The following is a 19,230-nucleotide window of genomic DNA, read 5'->3' as shown; positions in this document are numbered from 1 at the left end:
TAGCAGAGTAGTTTTGTAACTGCATGTAATAAAATGTATTATAGCTACTGAGTTACTTAATGAAATCCATCTGTATAGCGCCACCTGCTATTTGCCATGTTTTTAATTTCTTTGTCCTGCTTATTGAAAAAGGAAGCAACATGCTCAGTTCCATTCTTCAACTGTCACTAGCTGCAGCTAAGCAGACAGCTTGCAATAAATCTAATAGAACAAATGAAGCAATGAATGGGGAGATCTCTGGATCCATGTGAGGTACAGGACTGGTCCTAGCTTTGTTAGAAAGGAGTTTGTGTGTCCTAGATTATATACAATTTATTTTTTACATGAATCATGGGATAACCTCTTAAAAGATGGAGGTCCTTGCAATAAGACACTAATAATAACCATGTTACGTGGACAATCTTTAAGAGGTAGCACTCACTAGTGATGGTGGCCTCGGTGGTTCCTGCTGGAAGGCGGGGCAGATGTTCCTTAGGCACTCCACCAACTCTCTCATACTTAATAATGTAACCTGTAATACGGGAGCGAGGAGGTTGCCAGGAGAATAAGAGAGAGTTGGGTGTGCTGGTCAAGAAGCGCAGATTGGACGGGCTGTCCACAGCTGTAAAATAAGTTTGAAAGTTATTTAGAAGTTTACATAGTGAAAAAACAAACACAACTAAACTGTAAAATATCTAAAAGGAAGCCAATTACGGTTGTACACTTCTCAGACAGGATGATTACCTGTTGATGCATCTACAATGACAGGGGAACTGCGGGCATTGTCATTTAAGGTGTAAAGGTAGACCTTGTAGTCTGTTCCCGGTTGCAGTCCTGGAATACAAGTTTATACAAACTTATCAGATGTTGAGGCTCCACTCTATATACAAAAGCCCAGCTATACCCTACAAACACTCAACGATCCATGAAGAATGTAACGTTACCTGTGATTGTGTAGGTTCTGACATCAGGTTTGATCACCCTCTGAATAGGAGTCTGACCTCCAGAAGGTACTGCTTCAATCAGGAAGCCTGTGATGGTTTCTGTCTTGGTGCGCCAGGTAAGGGTTATTGTCGTTTCTGTCACATCTGTAACACGTGGACGACGAGGTGGACTGATGTCTGACAACAGATAAGGAGATGTTAGCTCAGCTAGTCACAGAAATAAGTGTACAATAATTTGCTTTAAAAAAATAAATAAAAATTCTCATGGCAGGGAAGCAACTGGAGTGGAACAACTCTGCCATGACAAGAAAACTAGTCAAGGGTCAAGGTGTAACTCTAGTCCTGTACAGGGACATTAGATTATGAGCATTGGTGTGAGAGACTTCTTAGTCGTGAGAAAATTGAGGAGAGACTACATGTTCTACTGCCTGGATACTTACTTTCAAGGGTAGAAACTGTTCCTTGCAGTGGCAGACTTGTCAGCCCATTTTTCACTGCATACACATGGACTTCATACTTGGTAGCAACCTGTTGAATAAAACATGAAATTACTATAGCCACTGTATAAGAAAAGAAATTTAAGAATGAAACATACATATCTGATATATTTATTTTCAATATAAATACAAAGTGCATAACCCACACTCCAAAGACATACTGATAGGGAACTTTAGAAGTTGGCATCAGGCTCACTCAAGTGCTGCGGAATATAGTAGCACTAGATAAGTGCATAAAATAATAAAGGTGTTATTCAATAATAAATATTGATTACCTATCCCCAGGATAGGTCATCAATATCAGATTGGTAGGGGTCCGACACCTAGAAGAGGTTGGGCGCTCAGAGCAACGTGGCCTCTTCCTAGGCCATGTGACATGACCGTACATTGAAGTGAATGGGACTGAGCTGCAATACTAAGCACAGCTGTTGTACTACGTACAGCAATGTGCTAGAAAGAGATGCATGGAGCCGACTGCGCTCGCCAAAGCTTCGGTGAGTGTAGCGGCTCCCCACAACAGCTGATTGACAGGGATGCCAGGACTCAGACCCCGCCAATCTGATAATGATTACTTAATCCTGAGGATAGGTCATCATTATATATGACTGGATAGCCCCTTTAACAAGCCACCTCTCCACAAGTGCTCCATGAGACATGTTGGCTTATTCATATGCATCTCTGAATACAGTTGCAGCCCTAATTTTTCCTACCCATTAAGAGGTGGCAAAATGTAACCCCAACAGGTTATTCTTATGCCTTTGAGTTTTCTTTGGGTACTCCCATTGTTAAAATACTGATAGGTTCATTGGCTCCTAACATTTGCCCCAAGTACAGTTGTCTAAAAATGGGTAACTAAGATTCAATGCTATATAGTTTCAGTGGCGCCAGCTGATGCTCACCATGAGTCCAGTAATGGAGGTGACCGTTGTACTAGCTGGGAGGTCAATCTCTTTCATGGGCCCAGTTTTATCCTTTGGACTCACACGCACACGATACCCAGTAAGTAGGACATTAGGTGCATGCCAGCTTATTGTAAGGCCAGTTGGTGTCACTTGAGAGAACTGAAGATTTGTTGGTGCAGGAATTGCTGCAAGACACAAACTGAATATTTAATACATGAGGCTAAACTTAAAAAAAAAAAAGAAGATGGTGAATATAAAAAAATATAAAGAGAACATGCATAAAAACATGCAACATCAAGAACAACGCCATAAAATCCTCCTCAAACATGGATTATATGGACCTTCCATGCCAACACTACATTAAAAAGATATTACATCTACATTTTAGTTGCTCACTTGAACCAACATCCAATGCAACCATGTTGGTGAGGCTCCATGTATGGACATTAAAGATGCATTCTTGCACACAAGAAGTGGAAGTTAAATAGACATGGAAAGTGGTGAAAAAACTGGGTATCAGTGAAGGGGGCCGACAAGAGGAAAGGACACAAGGAACATGCCATGCGTCCCTAGATACCTGTACTCTGGACTCCAATGAGGGGCTTGCTTTCCATGTCATCGTGCAATTGCCACGATGCTCACAGTGTACTCTGTGCCTGGCCTGAGACCGTGCAATTCTGCAGCGTCATCATCAGACTCTGGTGCAGGAAACAACTCTCTGACTCCATCCTCAGGGCTCGAGTAGGTCACTCGGTAACCAGTAACCTGCCCCTCTGGGACATCCCAGGTAAATCTAATTGAATCAGCTCCCACGTCTGGGAAGGTCAGTCCCTTGGGTCGGTCAACGTCTGTCAGGCAAATTAAAATCATAAAAGCAGTTAGCAGCAAAGACAAGCAACAGAAGAAAGGCAGCAGGAAAGGAAGCAAATTGCAGCATTTTCACTTACAGGTAACATGCCCAAGCTACTACTCCACAAGTCTCTAATAATCAGATTACTCAGATTTTCAGCTCACAGCAGTAATGCCACTAATGTGAGAGCAGAAAAGGATTGGCATGATCTAACCTTGGCTTGCTTTAACTTTTATTGCATCATTAGGCCTCATGCACATGACCATTTTCTGCATCTGATCTACATTTTTTGGATTCAGGCCCATTCATTTCAACTGGGCCGCATAAAATGCAGACAGGATACAGTGTGCAGTCAACATCCATATGGCCGTCCCACGAAAAAAAAATAATAGAACATGTCCAGTTCTTGTCCGTTTTGCGAACAAGAATAGAAATTTTGACAGAGCCTGTGGAAACTGCAGGATTCACATGGCCGGTATCCATATTTAGCACATTCCACGGTTTGCAGACCGCAAAACACATATGGTCATGTGACTGTAGCCTAAATCACATTTCTGCAAGTACAGATTTAGGTGGAGAAGCTCTAGCTAAATTCCCAGTAAGGCCAAATGTAACCCCTTCAATCCAGAGGACCCAAGATAGTAAAAATACTATACTAGGGTCCAGTAGAAAAAAGGTTAATACGTTGATATTACATTAAGCAGAAATGTTTAGGGTGATTCTCATGTGCGCCACATGTTAAATAGTGCTCACCTAAAACTATGAGTTAAAAATTATAGGAGCAGATGCAGATTTAGAACCACCAGTTGCTGAGCTAGCATGAATGAAGCAACATTTTCCTAAATGACAAGAGTTGGAAGCTCTCTAATTGCAGAAGCTCAATATATAAAATTGTCTTATTGCATTAATACCAAAAGCAATTAGTGGCCGCAATCAATGCGTAAATTATTTTGTAAAAAGCCATGTCCATTACTCCCTGGATTCGGTATTTAGCATTGCTGTTACATGTTTGTCGACCACGTCAGTGCAGAACGGTTAACCGGTTTTTGCTCCTCAACCTTGTCAAGAGAACATCTTAAATCTAGTTATAGTTTTTACTGTCTAGGCACAGAGTAGAATATTTCATAAAATAGTTCAAGAATAAAAAACACAGGAAAAAAAAAAAAAAAAAAAATGCATTGGGCTACGCACTGGTAACGGCTGTTTCGACGAGGGGTTCACTCTCTCCATTTATACCCTGGGCATACACGCTGACCACATACTCAACAGTTGGTTGAAGTCCCACAATGGTCATCTCAGTTTGATCTGTAAAAAAAAATAAATAAAAATTAAGTAAATGCTGTAGTGTTAGCTTCAGGCCTCATGCACACAACCGTATGTATTTTGCGGTCTGCAAAACACAGATGATGTCAGTGTGTATTCTGCGGAACAGAACAGCTGGCCCCTAATAGAACAGCCCGATCCTTGTCCGTAATGTGGACAATAATGGGACATGTTCTATTTTTTGGCGGAACAGAAAGCACACAGTACCTTCCGTTTTTGTTGCGGACCCATTGAAATGAGTGCTCCGTGCTCAAATAAAGTGAAAAAATTTTTAATAAATAAAAAGAGAACGGACAAGCAGAGGCCCTATATATATATATATATATATATATAAAATTAAACAAAAAGAACAACCTTGGAGGGAAGGACATTTTAGCATTTCATATTTTTGATAAAAAGCCAGCAAATATATACAATAATAACATTGTGTCAAAAATAAATAAAGATGTTTAGGTCTTATCCCGAACATGTAACCTGCTGCCTCCTTCTCCATCTTTACTACACCAAATGTTCTATCCATTGGTGGGCCCCCCCATTTTTCTTTGTTTTTGACATTTTACATAGCACTTGAATGGGGCTGATCTGCTCTCCTAGGCCGCTTGACATGAACGAGTCGTCACTCGCCCTAGGAAAGGCAGAGACCAGGCTGCAGCGCTTACAGGTGCGCGGATGCCTTCTCAAACAGCTGATCGATGGAGGTTCCGGGTGTTGGATCCCCACCGATCAGATACTGATGACCTATCCTAAAGAACAGGCCATCGGTATGAAAATCTTAGAAAACCCTGTTAAAGGGGTTTCCAGTGATAGCGATTTTAAAGCAAGTGCCCACAACAACCTGCGGAAAACAGAAGATTCCCTTACCTGCTTCAGTCCTACAGTCTGTTTACATCCGATGGGCATGGTCACATGCACCGCTCCAGTGGTGATGTGGCCACAAGCAGCAAGTCAACACTGAAGCCAGTCGTTGGCAATGCACCAAATTTAAACAGTGCAGGAACCAGAAGATTGAGATGGAGGACCGGAACAGACTGCGATCACTTGCTTAAAAATGAATATAACCGGAAAACTCCTTTACGGAGAGCAAGTACCTCCCCTAAGAAATGTAAGTATGTTAGAGAGCTCTAGTGGGTAAATGAATCATTACTGGATGTACTATATACATCTTTCTTCCTTCTGGGAGGGAGCCTTCATGCATTTATTATTTTAGAGAAATTTTATTTTAGTTGTTTTAATGTTATTTTCTATATATCAATTGCACAAGTCTATAATTTGTGCACAATGTACCACATTTTTTGCTTTTATGAGATGCACCCAGTTTTAGAGTCGAAAAATAAGACGGCACCGCCACTCTACACATCCTGCCACTCTTCCTGCAGCTCCCAGTTCTTCTTCTGCACAGCATCAGGTCAAAGCGCATGCATTACGTCATGGCGCTGTACTCAGGACAGCGAGCGCGAGCCCGGAGAAGAACATTGGGTGGCGAGTCCAGCCAGCGCTAACAGCGTTTAACCGATCTGAGCCTGCTGCATAATAGTGAGCGCTTTCATAATGGAAGCACTCACTAGTGTTCACATTTTAAGCCACATTGCCATTTTACCCACACTTTTCATTTTCTTATTTTTAACACCTATATAAAATATCAAAACTTACAATACTATATGAACCTAATCTTACCTGATGGTACAATTTGAGAAATGGTCTCACCCTCCCCACTTTTGGGCACACTAGTAACTCTATAGCCAGTGACATGGCCTGGAGATGGTGTCCATCGTACATGGATGCTTTCATCCTGGACCTCAGTGACCTTCATCTCTGTGGGCTGTTCCACACCTGTTATAGTATTAAAAAATAAAAAAAGTTATATATACATAATCCGTTTTAAGCCTTGAAAACTTGACTGTATTCCAATGTGCACCCACAAGCTTCATTATGTGAAAATGTACATACTTAGCTCACCATGTTTACCTGTGGCATATACAATTGTGACAGGTTTGCTGGTGGCAGGACTGTCTCCTCGGCCAGTGACTGCATATACAGTAATGGTGTAACTAACGCCTGGTTTCAGGTTATTGATCGTTGCAGTGTTAGAATATCCAGGCACTGTGAACTCCTGAACTGGACTATGACCATCTGTGCAGACAAATGAAAACATTATTTGGGAATGTGGTAATAAAATACAATGACACTATATAAGTAAGTGTTTCTGAACTCCAGTGATCAGGGCCCACCTACTAGTCATATTTTCAGGATTTCCTTAGTATGGGGCAGGTGTTATAATTAGGGTCCATGAATTAAGACTTACCACAGCTATTCATTCTGTGAGATATTCCCAAATCATGACTGGCAAGGGGGCCCAAGGACTGGAGTTGAGGAACACTAATATAAAAAGGTCTTCACGTCCAATGACATCTTACCAGTCTCAGAAGAAGTAATTCTATAGTACCGCACATTCACTGCAGGTGCATCCCAGGTAATGGTAATAGTATTGGGAGCAGAAGACGTTGCTTTTAGATCAGTTGGGATATCAGACACTTAAAAATAAAAATATATGAATTAAATTATTATTTTAGATGCATCAAACGTGAGGATTACAAAAATCCAAACACCTACCCGTAGCCTGTTGTCCTACAAGTGGTAAGCTATCTTGAGGCCCACTGACCGCAGTGATGCTCACAATGTATTCAGAGCCTGGAATGAGGTTAGTAAGGGTGATCGAGTTGCGAGATGGTGGAATTCTTTCCTCTCTAGGACGCCCAGCTCCACTCTCCAACTGGTACTTGACTTTGTAGCCAGTGATGGTGGCACGGGGAGCAATCCAATGCACAGTAAAGGAGTTGGTGGTGATTTCAGAAAAGTCAATTCCAGTTGGGGAGTCCAACGCTGTATTAAGAGCACAAATATAGAAGAACCATTAATGTTTATGAAGTTAAATATTTATTTCTCTACAGAAAAATCAATAAGATGCTAATAAACGGCATAATATTCACAAATGATAATCCATACACATGTAAAATCACGCAACGGATCGTTTTGTTTGGTCACTTTGGGAGTCTATAATGATCTTCCACCATAAGTACTGTTGCACTTTAAAAGGCCAGGTTCACAGATCCTAAAATAACTTATGTGAATGATCTTCTATAATCGTTTAATTTTTATTTATTTTTTTAAGTAAATGATCTTTTAGGGTGAAGGTTAGGTATTGCACCGTAATGTTTGCCCGGTAGTCAAGTAAAGTTAAGCCCAAAATCATTCTTCTGGCAAGAATGCAACCTACATAGGGGGATTTAATATCTCCATACTACTGGTTGAAATGGAGGTATCTAAGGCTCCATGGAATGAAACGCCCAAATAGTAGTCAACATCTGTTGCATGTCCTTTCTACTATTCAGCAACTTCTGAGTGGAACATGCTGGTATGAGGGACTGCAGCTGTTACCACATCAAAGCAGTTTCTGTATGGGTGCAAATTAACCCTTTGTGCCAACTTAAATCCAGATACAGTACATTATCTAAAATCCTGTGTCAGCACTGGCATAAATAGAAAATACTGTAGTTCCAATAAGCCATGTCACCCAAGTTACAAAGTGACGTTTCCAATCAAGGAATCTGCAATCAAGGAATCTGGGAAAACTTGAGTGCAATGACTATTGTTTCCTGCTGTCATTTTTGGAAAACATTTTTATACGTTAAGGAACAATTTACACACACTTTTTTTAGAAGATTTATAACATTGGATTTCATATGCTTACTTGTTCTGTGCACACCAGTAAGTTCAGTGCTCTCTCTTTCTTCATAAACAGAGTGAACGTTGACCCGATACTCCGTAAATGGCAGCAGATCTTTAAGAAAATAGAAAATAAAATAAACTCCAAGCTTATGTATCCCTTTAAATATTTAATTAACATAAATGGAGGAGATTTATTGATCTAGAGAATTCTGACTCAGTCTACATCTAAATCCGGCATACATGCTTTGCACCACATTTATTAGGCGCTTTAGACATTTGACTTCAGCAAGAGCGGACTGGGAACTTAAAGTGGCCCTGGGAAAAAAAAATATATGCCCCATGCAGTACTGTAGTGCAGCAAAAAGTACCGCCGCAGCAGAGCCAAATACCACAGTGCAGCACAAAATACTACTACAGGATTCAACTGTATCACCGTTCTGAGGAGTTGAGGAGGCCACCAGCAGCTGCCGGCCAGGTGCCAAAGTAACTCATGATCCTAGCGATAATTAACTCTTAGAACATCAGCTTGTTATGAACCCAGATGGTGGCCATGAGTAGGGTCTGAGTGGCCCCCTGGGCTTTGGCCTACCAGGAAATTTCCCTGTAGGATCTATGGCCAGTCTGCCCCTGGTCTTAGGGTGCATTTACACCAACAAATTATCTGACAGATTGTATGACCAATCATTGGCCCAGATGATAGTTTACACACACAGATCTTTTCTCATACCACCCCCCCCCCCCCAACTATTGGTATGATTGGACAGAAATTGGTCAGATTATCTGTTGGTGTAAATGCACCTTTAGAGGAAAAGGGGACACGGGATCAGTGGGAAAGGACGTGGTTTAAAAAGTAAGATTCTTCAAAATTTTTGTGCAAAGTAAGCCAAGCAGTAGGTGGTAAAAAGTTAAAGTGTAACATGTCCAGCAGGATTATACAGTGTGGACCACTGATAAATCTGGTGCATCTTTAGACTGCCTGGTCAAAGTTATGCTGTCTAAATACAATACAAGATTAGTAAATCTGCACCAATGAGCAAGTTTCGGAGTTCCTTGTAGCTCAGCTTGATGTTCCCAGTACTTTCCTTAGATAGACCCTTACTACAGTAAAATATTGGCGGATCAAAATGTGCAAGTATACATAATACAAGAAAACTATAAAAAAAAAAAAAAAAAAAAAAATAGATGATAAAAATATAAGGACTATACATTTTAAACCCCATCCCAGGTGTAAACTTACTTGTTAGCACAACCATACTATCAGATGGAGAAATTGACAGCTCAGTGACATCATCTGGTTTCTTCACTGGAAAGAAGCGCACAAGGAAACTGGAAAGCTCAATGGACGTCGGTGGAGCCCAAGTGACACGCATTGTGTCAGGACCAGTATTGGTGAAGCGCAACTGAGTTGGGGGTGGCACAGCTAGAAATGTGCAACATTGAAAAGGAAATTACAAAGTACATCCATGCAGATTGAAAGTATTATATTATTAATATATATACACACACTACAGTAATGGAACGCTTAAATATTAGTTTAAGGTCTCTTGCACACAATAGTTTTATTCTCCGTTCCATTTATTTCAATAGATCCGAAGAAGAAGAAAAAAAAAAAAAAAAAAAAAAAAGTACACCATATGCCTTTCATTTCCGTATTTCCATTCAAATATAGAACATGTCCTATTATTGTCTGCATAACGGACAAGAATAGTACTGTTCTATCAGGGGCCAGCTATTCCATTCCGCAAAAAACAGAATGCACATGGGCGTCATCTGTTTTTTCTTGCGGATTCGTTTTTTTGCTGAAGAAGCCATACGTTTGTGTGCAAGAGACCTAATGGTGGAAACTAATGGTGGAACTAAATGTCTATGACCCAAGAATATTTATTTTATAACCTATTAACTACAGACCTCTTATTTTAATCTTACAATATGCACTTTTTGTTAAATCAGGGTTTAGTAACATCTAGGTACTCTGTTACATATCCTGCAACAATAGTCAGTAATGTTATACATGTGATTACTTTTATCACTACACCCCTCTTTGTCCTATGTGTGTGACTGACTTGACTCCTACCCAAGTCTGTGTAAAATATATATATAATAAATAATCTATGTGCAGAACGTTAGCATGTCTGTAGCTGTGCTATACCCAAATAGTAAAGTATATGCTTTATTTACATGGAGAAACATGGAGAACCAAAAGAGGCATATACACTAAAATTATTCCAGCAGATCGAACCAAAACCGAAGCAGCAGCAAGCACTATTGAAGTTTCATGCACTGAAGGTGGACAAAGCTCTAGGTGGATCACCAGCAAAGACCATTCATTAATTTCAATAAGAATAAAGCTAAAGCACAAGTGCAGTGTTTAAGCATGGCAAGAGCATACTCAGGCCAATTTGGTACCATTAGTGATAGGTGAATTAATACACAATTTTCTAGGCCAATACACAGCATTACAAAATGCATCTGCCATGCTCTGAAGAATTTTTTTTTCCTATCACTTAAGTTGACCATACAAGATACTGTGTGTGGGGAGCTCCCGACCCTCCCACGACAGATGATATCAGGTTAGACAAGGATTAGGCAAACTGATTTTGCCTCAGCCTTTTGTTCTCCCAGGAGATAAGCTGCCGCCAGAAGTGTCTGGCAGTGGCCTTCTCTGCTCTCCCAACAGCTAGTCAATGTGTTTGGGAGCCTTAAGAAGTGCCACATCATCACTAGTCAAGAACCCCACTGCCTTACAGCTGTCCTGCTGGTGAGCACATAAAGCTCTGCCTCTGCATATTTGCAAGGAGTGTACAATCACCGGTTTGTTGCACGAGTGTGGTCGGGGTGCTCTCTCCGCCGCTAATGAGGGTTATGACGCTGATCTCATAGTCAATGCCGGGCTCCAATCCTGAGACCTTGTAATACCCCTCAGAGGGGTGCACAAATTCTTCATAGATGGGGACAGACTCTCCAGCAGCAACCACCGTGATTCGGTAGCCAATAATGGTGGTGGAATTAATGGGAGTCCACCTCAGATCAATGCTTGTGTCAGTTACATCGACAAACTTTAGATCAGTGAGCTGGGGAATTTCTGGCAGGGCGATGCATGTCAAAAGAAGCAAAAATTGGTGGTTGCAAGAAAGGAAGCAAAGCAAGTCAGTCAAGGATTGCATACAATTACAGGTAATTACTTGAAAGCAACAGATATTCCAAGTGTGTCGGATTCAATTAAATACAGAATGGAATCGATGCATAAAGATTTGCAAGCTTGATCAGATAGTACCCAGATTAATATACACATGCCATAATCATGTGCAACCAATATACTTCGGAAGCAATTGTTTTGGCATTATTCATACTAAGCAAGTAGTTTTGCACATCATTTCCACATTTCCAAGTGGAGAACTCCGTTTTGTAAACTTAACTGCAGATTTTATATTCAAACCATCTTTAGATGCAGTGGTGTCATTTTTAGGGTAGGTTGACAGTTTTAGCAGAAGGTTTTGAGGCACATTTTCCTGCAGGTTTTTGTAGCCAAAGCCAGAAGTGGATTTGAAAGGAATCAGATCTACTTCCGGCTTTGGCTGAAAAAGCTGTAGAAAAATCTGCCTCAAAAACTCCCTCAATTATCCAAACTATGTGTGAACCAGGTGGATTTAGATGAGAAGATAATAGTTTAAGTGATCACCAACACAAGCAACTACCGAGTGAAAGTTCTAGCAGACCGCTAGCATTTAAAGGAAAGGATTATCGTGTAAAAAATGTTCTTCTTTTCAAATCGTATAATCATTTATATGCCAACCTTCACTGGGCTCTCTATCAAGAAAGCGCACAATCAAAATTTACATAACGCAATTCATCAACGACAATGATTGTACTTGTTCGCATCAATGATTACAGACGTTGAACAAGATTTTTTGGATAGCTAGTTCAATCGTCAAACATTTACATGCCACAATTCTCATTCATCCCTTGCTTTCAAATCATAATCTGCTCATCTAAATCCACCTTTAAGCTCCACTTCATTGCTGTCCCCACTGGAAAATAGGAAAGTGATTATCATATCTACCACCTTTATGGCACGGTCATAGCAGCCACCAAAAACCACAATGGCATGCGGCTGCTGCAAATTTCAAATTGAATGTTAAGGACTTGTCCCCAATAGTCCTAAACTGCCTCATTACAACCCCCCCCCCCCCCCCTAAATAAGTCAGTGCTAGAGACACGCTGGAGAAGTGCCATTTAAAAGGGTTTTCTGAAACTTAAATACGGATGACCTATGCTCAGGACAGGTCACTGAGGACTGTGATTGGCTGCAGCAGTCTCAGGTCCTAGTCCTCAGGGGCATCTGGGAACAGGGCAGGGGCGCAGGCATGGCGAGACCAGACAGATGAGTTTTGTTAGATTAGGATCACTGGGTTTGTCAGTTCCTAGGCTGGATACCTCCTTTAAGTTGATGCTTCAGTGTGCCAGGACAGCAGTTTTATCCTCTAAACCGTACTCTCGTCACCATCTGCCCCTGTTTGGCCTTACCCTTAATCAAAATTGCTCATCAACTAAATTATTTACATTGGAAACACAGTAGACTTATAAGTGTTGCAAAAATTTATATAAAATCCTTTTTCTTGGGGCACCCTATTTACTACTGAGCCTTCAGGCTGTAGTTTACCTCTCATGATTGACTTAATTATGTCAGGATTGGTAAATGAATCAATATTTGCCGCAAAGTATCGAGATACATCCCTGGACACACATTGGCAGGTTTTGGCTTGGAGCAGTGCAGCAAATCCAAACAGAAAAAGTAAAGCTGCCTCAGCAAATATTAGTAAGGTAGAAACTAATGCTTAAAAAGGACAAGTCCACCTAAAATCAATTTACCATCTAGGTTTTCTCAAATAAAGCTAGGATGTAACCTCATGGTATGAATGATTTGTCTACAATTTTGGCTTTCTAAAGTGGTATCTGAAACTCTTTCCAGGTGGAGTCAGCCTTCACATGCAGCAGAAATATATGCAACCAACAAGATATTTGACAGTATCAATTTTAACAGGCAAACTAAGGAGAGGAAAAAAAATAAAAATAAAAATAAAAAAAAAAGGGGGACACCTTGCATAGATAGCAAGATAATAGAAGTGAATGGTCATGGACTCCAATAATAATGAGAAGTCGCACTTGGTGGCCTCCTCTTACTTCCCATTATCCATGCAAATCAAAATCCTACATACATGAGGTAACGCAGGCATTGAATTTGCATGTCAACTGCTAATCGCCATAAAGACTTGACCCTCCATCAAGTCTGTTGCCTACCTGTGCTTATGGCTGACTGTATAAAATAAAACCCATTTGATAAATGGTTACCGTATATAGCAGCTTGCTATAAGCAATCAGGCAGATTTAGGAAAAGGACTGTTAATAGCCAAATTCATCAATCCCACAAGTCAATACCTAAAACAATAAATAAAGGAACAAGATCGTTCATCATTACCTTGAGTAACTATTTTGGATAGGGGGACACTCTCCTCATCTCCCTTAATTGCATAGACGCTGATATTATATTCCACACCGGGACTAAGGCTTTCAAAAGTGAAAGAACTCTGCCTTGCGTCAACATCCTCCTCGGTGGGGTAGCCAAGCTGCCTATCTGTGGGAGCTGAGGTTATCCTGTATCCAGTAACGCCTGAGGAGAAAAACAGAGGAAATAACTTGTCATGCTATAGAGGATAAGTGGTGTTCCCATGCGTGACATCCACCCATTTGGAGATTTAGGGTTCTTAGACCCCTGTTACCAATGCAGAGTGGCCAATTCTTGTTGCATAGACTTTAATGGAAAGGTTGTCACACTTGCGCGCAACTCTCTACAATGAAGTCTATGGGGGTTACAGAAAGAACCACACATTTTCAGAATTCCAAAAGACTTCAATGGAGAGAGAGGCACACAAAGTACTTTGCATTGGCTAAGAGGTCAAGGGCATAATGATGGGAATAACCCTTTAGTGTACAGTTTTCATGAAGTTAATATCCTGAGCCATTACCTGGAGATGTACTTCTGTCCCAATAGATGGTCAAAGTAACAGAATCTGGACTTGGGTGGAGACGGAGGTTTGTTGGAGGGGAAAGAGCTGTAAGAATTGAAAGGAACAAAAAACTGTTACAAATGTCAAAATTTAAAACTCAAGGTTTAAGCAAACCCTGAAAGCAAAAAATAAAATAAAGTAACCGATCCTTACGTGTCACAACAGTCTTTGTAATTGGAGATTCACTCTCTTCACCATCCTTCAAAATAGAGATGCTGTAGGTGTACTCAACACCTGGGGTAAGACCAGAGATTACGATGCTGCCAGACTCAGAGATAACTTCTCTGGGTGCTTCACCGCCTTGGCTCGGACGCACATCCAACTAGCAATATGAAAAGTATCAGAGTTAGGAGGCTGTTGTGTGGAATATAATCCAATAAATAAAATGTGGGACCTACTGCTTGAAGTGTAGCACATAATACTCACCCACCCTCCTGAAAGAAAGCATGTTACAGAAGGAAAAAAACAAACCCACATAAGAGATTTTTCTATATACCTTGCAAATATTCCAAAAGTACAAAATTTAAGGAATAAGATTTTGAAGAATTAGCTTTGCTTATAAGGGAATATACTTTGAAACAAACTCAGACAAAAAATAAAATAATAAAAAATGTATTTATAAGACCTTAGTCCTAATGTTACTACCCTGCTATACTTCTACAGCCATGGCTTTTATATATAGCACTAAGGCTAAAACGTTTGAAACCGCTGTATGCAAGCTGTAATGGATGCCTCCATACTCATCAGGCTAGATCTACACTATACAATAGCAGTTCTGGAGAGATACCTGCCCACTATCACGGTATAAGGATTTGTTTCTTTGCTGTATAGATATGTGATGGACAATTATAGGAAAATCAGTCAGTTCAGGTTCAAGGCATTATGTAAGCCTCTTGTGATCCAAGTGTTAAATGGCTTCCAATACCACTAACTGATATTAGGCTGTAGGTGCATACCTTAAATCCAATCCTGGGTACAGGAGTCCAAGTAATGACTATCGTGGTCTCTGTAACTTCTGTGTTGTATGGAGGGATTGAACCTACGGGTTCCACTGCAAATTCACAAGAACAGTGAAGAGAATTTGTAAAATCATCACAGCGGATTAGTTATATATGCAAACACATAGCGGAAAATGAGCATACATTTGCATTGATTTATCTCCCACACAGTTTTAGCCCAAGGGATCTGTACGGGATGTTTACAGCAGTCTGTTCTCAGAGTGTGTGCTCAGGACCCCACTTATGAGTCTCATGAGGTTAGTTCAACAAGGCACCATTTGCTTCAGCCTACATCCTGCAGACGGCTTGAAGTGGTTACACGACCACTGCCAAGATCACAAAATATTCCCCTTTGCTTTTCATATCCAACAGGCCTGGCAAATCTGTAACCCACTCAAATGTTTGAAGAACAGTCAAGTGGTGTTTTAAGATGCAAGCTAAACTTCAAACTAGAAATGAGCAAATTAGAAATGAAAAGTGTGATGTGTCCGGACACAAGAAAGTTTGAGAATTCCTAGCTGGACAGAGATACATTCCTAGAATACTAAATAGTTTAACTCTTCAACTGCTGCACAAAAAATAGCAACACTTGGGTAGAAGAGGTGTGTAACCTATTCATAGCCTGGGTACAGAGTATGAATTGTGGCTGCCACAATTAAACGTATACACAGAAGCAAGCTGTTCTAACTAAACATTCCAGATTTATGAAGTGCTATGTGGATCTTTAAAAGGTAGAAAGCATTGCAATAAGGTTCTTGGAAGATGTGCCGCATCCGCAGTCAGAAATGTAATGTCCGTTTTATTAGACAGTATTAGAGAGGGTGTCAGAACCTTTATACTTACAGGTTGAGAATATTCCATTAGTTGGGTTACTCCTCTGGTTTTCCTTCAGAGCAACCAGAGAGACCGTGTACTCTGTTCCCGGGAGAAGGTTTTTAATTTTGTAGCTTGTTGCAGGTGGATTTACTTGAAGCTGAGTAGGCTGACCTCCTCGGGTTTGACCCACTGAAAGAAGGTAGCGGTTGATCTTAGAACGAGGAGCCGTCCAAACGATAAGGACCGAAGATTCGGTCAGGTCCTCAAACCTCAGATCGCTTGGGGAATCCAATTCTAGAAAGGAAAAAGAATACATGGTTATGCCCAAGTGAAGATTTAGTGCCAACACAATTAGATGTATGTGCGTTTTACCGATCACGTATTGCTGATAAAATAAAATGTATTAAAACCCATTCCTCACCCAAAGTATTACACTTACTAGTTGGAAACTCTCCCACAAGGGGCTTGCTCTCCTGTCCACGATTGACTGCGTACACTTCAAATCTGTAGTTGGTTCCAGGTTGTAAATCAACAACTTCTGCAAAGGTGCTTCTGCTGACTGGTAAAGTGTAAGGTTCACGACCTTGAGAACCGCCTGGTGTCACCACAACACGGTACCCCGAAACGTCACTTGGTGGGGAATTCCATGAGATTACAATCTTAACATCAGATGCTTCAAGCAACTGCAGTTCAGTGGGTGATGGAACAATCACTGCATCAAAATAAGAAAGGGTAATGAAAAAAAATATATATCACTCCATTTTGTTTCATCATATTCTACTCGCATAGCCACTATGGGAAACTCGTGCCGATTACATGGGAATGAATAAGTAGACGATCATAAGAGTTTGGTCAATTTAAATTGACAGGATAACCTTTACTTAGGAATAATCCAAGCTCTCCAGTCAGAGTCAAGTCGCTTGCCATCTACAGAACCTTGCACAAGATTAATTCTAAACTCAGAGCCAAAGCAGCACTCCCATGTTTTTCTGTATTTCCATGAAGTTAGAAAAACATTCATCTAACTTAAGAATGTTTCTCTATTCCTCACTCCACATAAACCGAATAAAAACTGCTACGCCTGCTGTAAAAGATTCTTTATCCACCACATACATGAAACAGAGACAAAGGTGTGTCAGTGCATCTGTATTGTATTTGGCACAGTGCCCTGAGCTCCTTATGGAGCAGCGCTCTGAAAAATGGTGTTTTGGAAGTTTGGTCAGAATTAATAGAGGTTTGGGAAGTTTACATTTGATACATCAAAAACAAGCAACCAATAGAAATATCTGGCATGTTTTTATTTTTTTTCCAGACACTATGGGGCAAATTTATTAAGAGGTCTTGCGTTAAATTTATTATGAGGCACAGGCATCTTAATAGATTTGAAGTATCTTCTGGCAGTCTATAAACCAGAAAAAGCAAATGTATACAAGCTGCCACAGATTGGCCTTACAATTTACAGGTAGATTTGTGCTAATCTAAACAGAATTACCATTTACGCCAGTTTCTGGGGTAAATTGCAGTAAATCTGTCAGGTTGTGAGATGTCATGCCTCTGCTGCTAAGCCTCACCTACTGTTGCAAAGTGTGGTCATAAAATACATTTATTTTTTATTTTTTTTAAGTCACAAAACTAGCTTACACCTTTTCATAAATTTTCCCCCTTACAGGTTTAAAATGGGGAGTTTTAAGCTCTAAGCACATGCTGATCCAAGACCTACAAAAAGATATGCATGCCCTGTGATTTACCAGTTTGCGGGGTCCCTGTGGTTTCCTTTTGGATCAGAACAGGGGAGCTCTCTTGACTGTCTTCTACAGCATAAATTGTAATGTTGTATTCAACTCCAGGATAGAGGTCAGTGAGAGTGACTGAAGTTGCTGTATCTGGAAGAATAAGCTCTGTGCTAGAACCTTCTACAGTAGGAGTGTAGATAACTCTGTAGCCTGTGGAAGGAAGAAAAACCATTAATTTCTCCAAGAGAAACTTTGGTAAATACAAAACATAATAGGCATTCATCAAAAGGCTACAGTCTAACCTACAGGTAGCCAATGATGACAGCACTGAAAGCCTCACCTGTGATAGGAGCCTGAGGTTTGGTCCAGCTAATTTCAATAGAAGTGTCATCGACATGTACAATGTTATACTCTGGAGGACTGTCGGGGGCTAGAGAATAAAAGTAAAAATGAATAGATATCAATTCTCAATGTCGTAACTAACCAGAACTCTATACTGTAAAAAGAAATTCCATTAACATAGAAAAACAAAAATACCACCTTTTTCATGGTCACACTCACCAGTTGTCTGAGATGTGGACAAGATTAGGCTCTGCTCTCCCTCCTGGGTGATCTCGTACACATTGATGTTGTATTTACGACCAGGCAGTAAGTCTGGGATGTTGACTGATGTAGCGGTTTTGGGGAGATCTAAAATAAAAACAGTTTTGATGAGACCATAGAATAGTTCAAATGCTACTATCTCCAAATGGATCTCCCCTTAAAAAAGGGTTCTCTTGAATTTCAATCATTGATGGCCTATACTAAAACATACATCAATGTTTAATCAACGGGATCCAACCACTGACTTGCACCAATCAAGACAAAAATTATGGACTCCTACTGATCAAATATTGATGGACTGTCAAGAAAATGGAGAAAGTGCTTAGTTTGTAATACAGATTTCTGAATAAAAGCAGAAGATCTAGTCTTTTAGCCCAAAAGGTGCAGGATCTTTATTTAAATCAACACTGGCACTCATACACACATTATCGAGAGAGTACATAAGATAAAAGGGGTTTTCCAGGTCTGTATTGATGACCTATCGGAGAGCGTTTGACACCTGGCACCCCCCCTTCCCCACTGATCAGCTGTTTGAAGAGGCCACACAGCCCCAAGTGAGTGCTGCAGCCTCCTCACAGCATATTAAGCATAGCAACATTGTATAGAGGCTGTGCTTGTACTGAATGGGACTGGGCTGCAAATAGGCCATGTGAATGTGGCGTCACAGAGGTGGTCTAGAGAGGCAGCAGTATATGACCTCTTCAAACAGATGATCGGTTGGGGTGCTGGGAGGGAGTTGGACCTCCACCAATCAGGTACTGACGGCCAATCCTGAGGCTAGATCATCTATATTC

At 40.6% G+C, this 19,230-nt stretch overlaps 1 protein-coding gene across 1 annotated transcript in view; it reads right to left on the bottom strand.

The window, feature by feature from the left end:
- The window catches only part of FN1 (fibronectin 1), a 57,871-nt gene that overhangs the window by 11,082 nt on the left and 27,559 nt on the right, over nucleotides 1-19,230 (bottom strand). Inside the window, 24 exon segments of the mRNA XM_044303390.1 lie at nucleotides 422-601; nucleotides 724-813; nucleotides 924-1,100; nucleotides 1,364-1,451; nucleotides 2,320-2,507; nucleotides 2,900-2,948; nucleotides 2,950-3,170; nucleotides 4,364-4,477; nucleotides 6,170-6,325; nucleotides 6,461-6,625; nucleotides 6,910-7,026; nucleotides 7,106-7,375; nucleotides 8,244-8,333; nucleotides 9,459-9,641; nucleotides 11,031-11,303; nucleotides 13,698-13,889; nucleotides 14,245-14,331; nucleotides 14,440-14,608; nucleotides 15,243-15,337; nucleotides 16,128-16,394; nucleotides 16,540-16,812; nucleotides 17,849-18,043; nucleotides 18,174-18,263; nucleotides 18,395-18,523. Coding sequence (XP_044159325.1) covers nucleotides 422-601; nucleotides 724-813; nucleotides 924-1,100; nucleotides 1,364-1,451; nucleotides 2,320-2,507; nucleotides 2,900-2,948; nucleotides 2,950-3,170; nucleotides 4,364-4,477; nucleotides 6,170-6,325; nucleotides 6,461-6,625; nucleotides 6,910-7,026; nucleotides 7,106-7,375; nucleotides 8,244-8,333; nucleotides 9,459-9,641; nucleotides 11,031-11,303; nucleotides 13,698-13,889; nucleotides 14,245-14,331; nucleotides 14,440-14,608; nucleotides 15,243-15,337; nucleotides 16,128-16,394; nucleotides 16,540-16,812; nucleotides 17,849-18,043; nucleotides 18,174-18,263; nucleotides 18,395-18,523 — 3,858 coding nt within the window.

This window comes from Bufo gargarizans, chromosome 8 (assembly GCF_014858855.1).
Source record: "Bufo gargarizans isolate SCDJY-AF-19 chromosome 8, ASM1485885v1, whole genome shotgun sequence".
Classification (NCBI taxonomy): Eukaryota; Metazoa; Chordata; class Amphibia; order Anura; family Bufonidae; genus Bufo; species Bufo gargarizans.
This window is presented reverse-complemented; position numbering and strand designations above follow the sequence as displayed.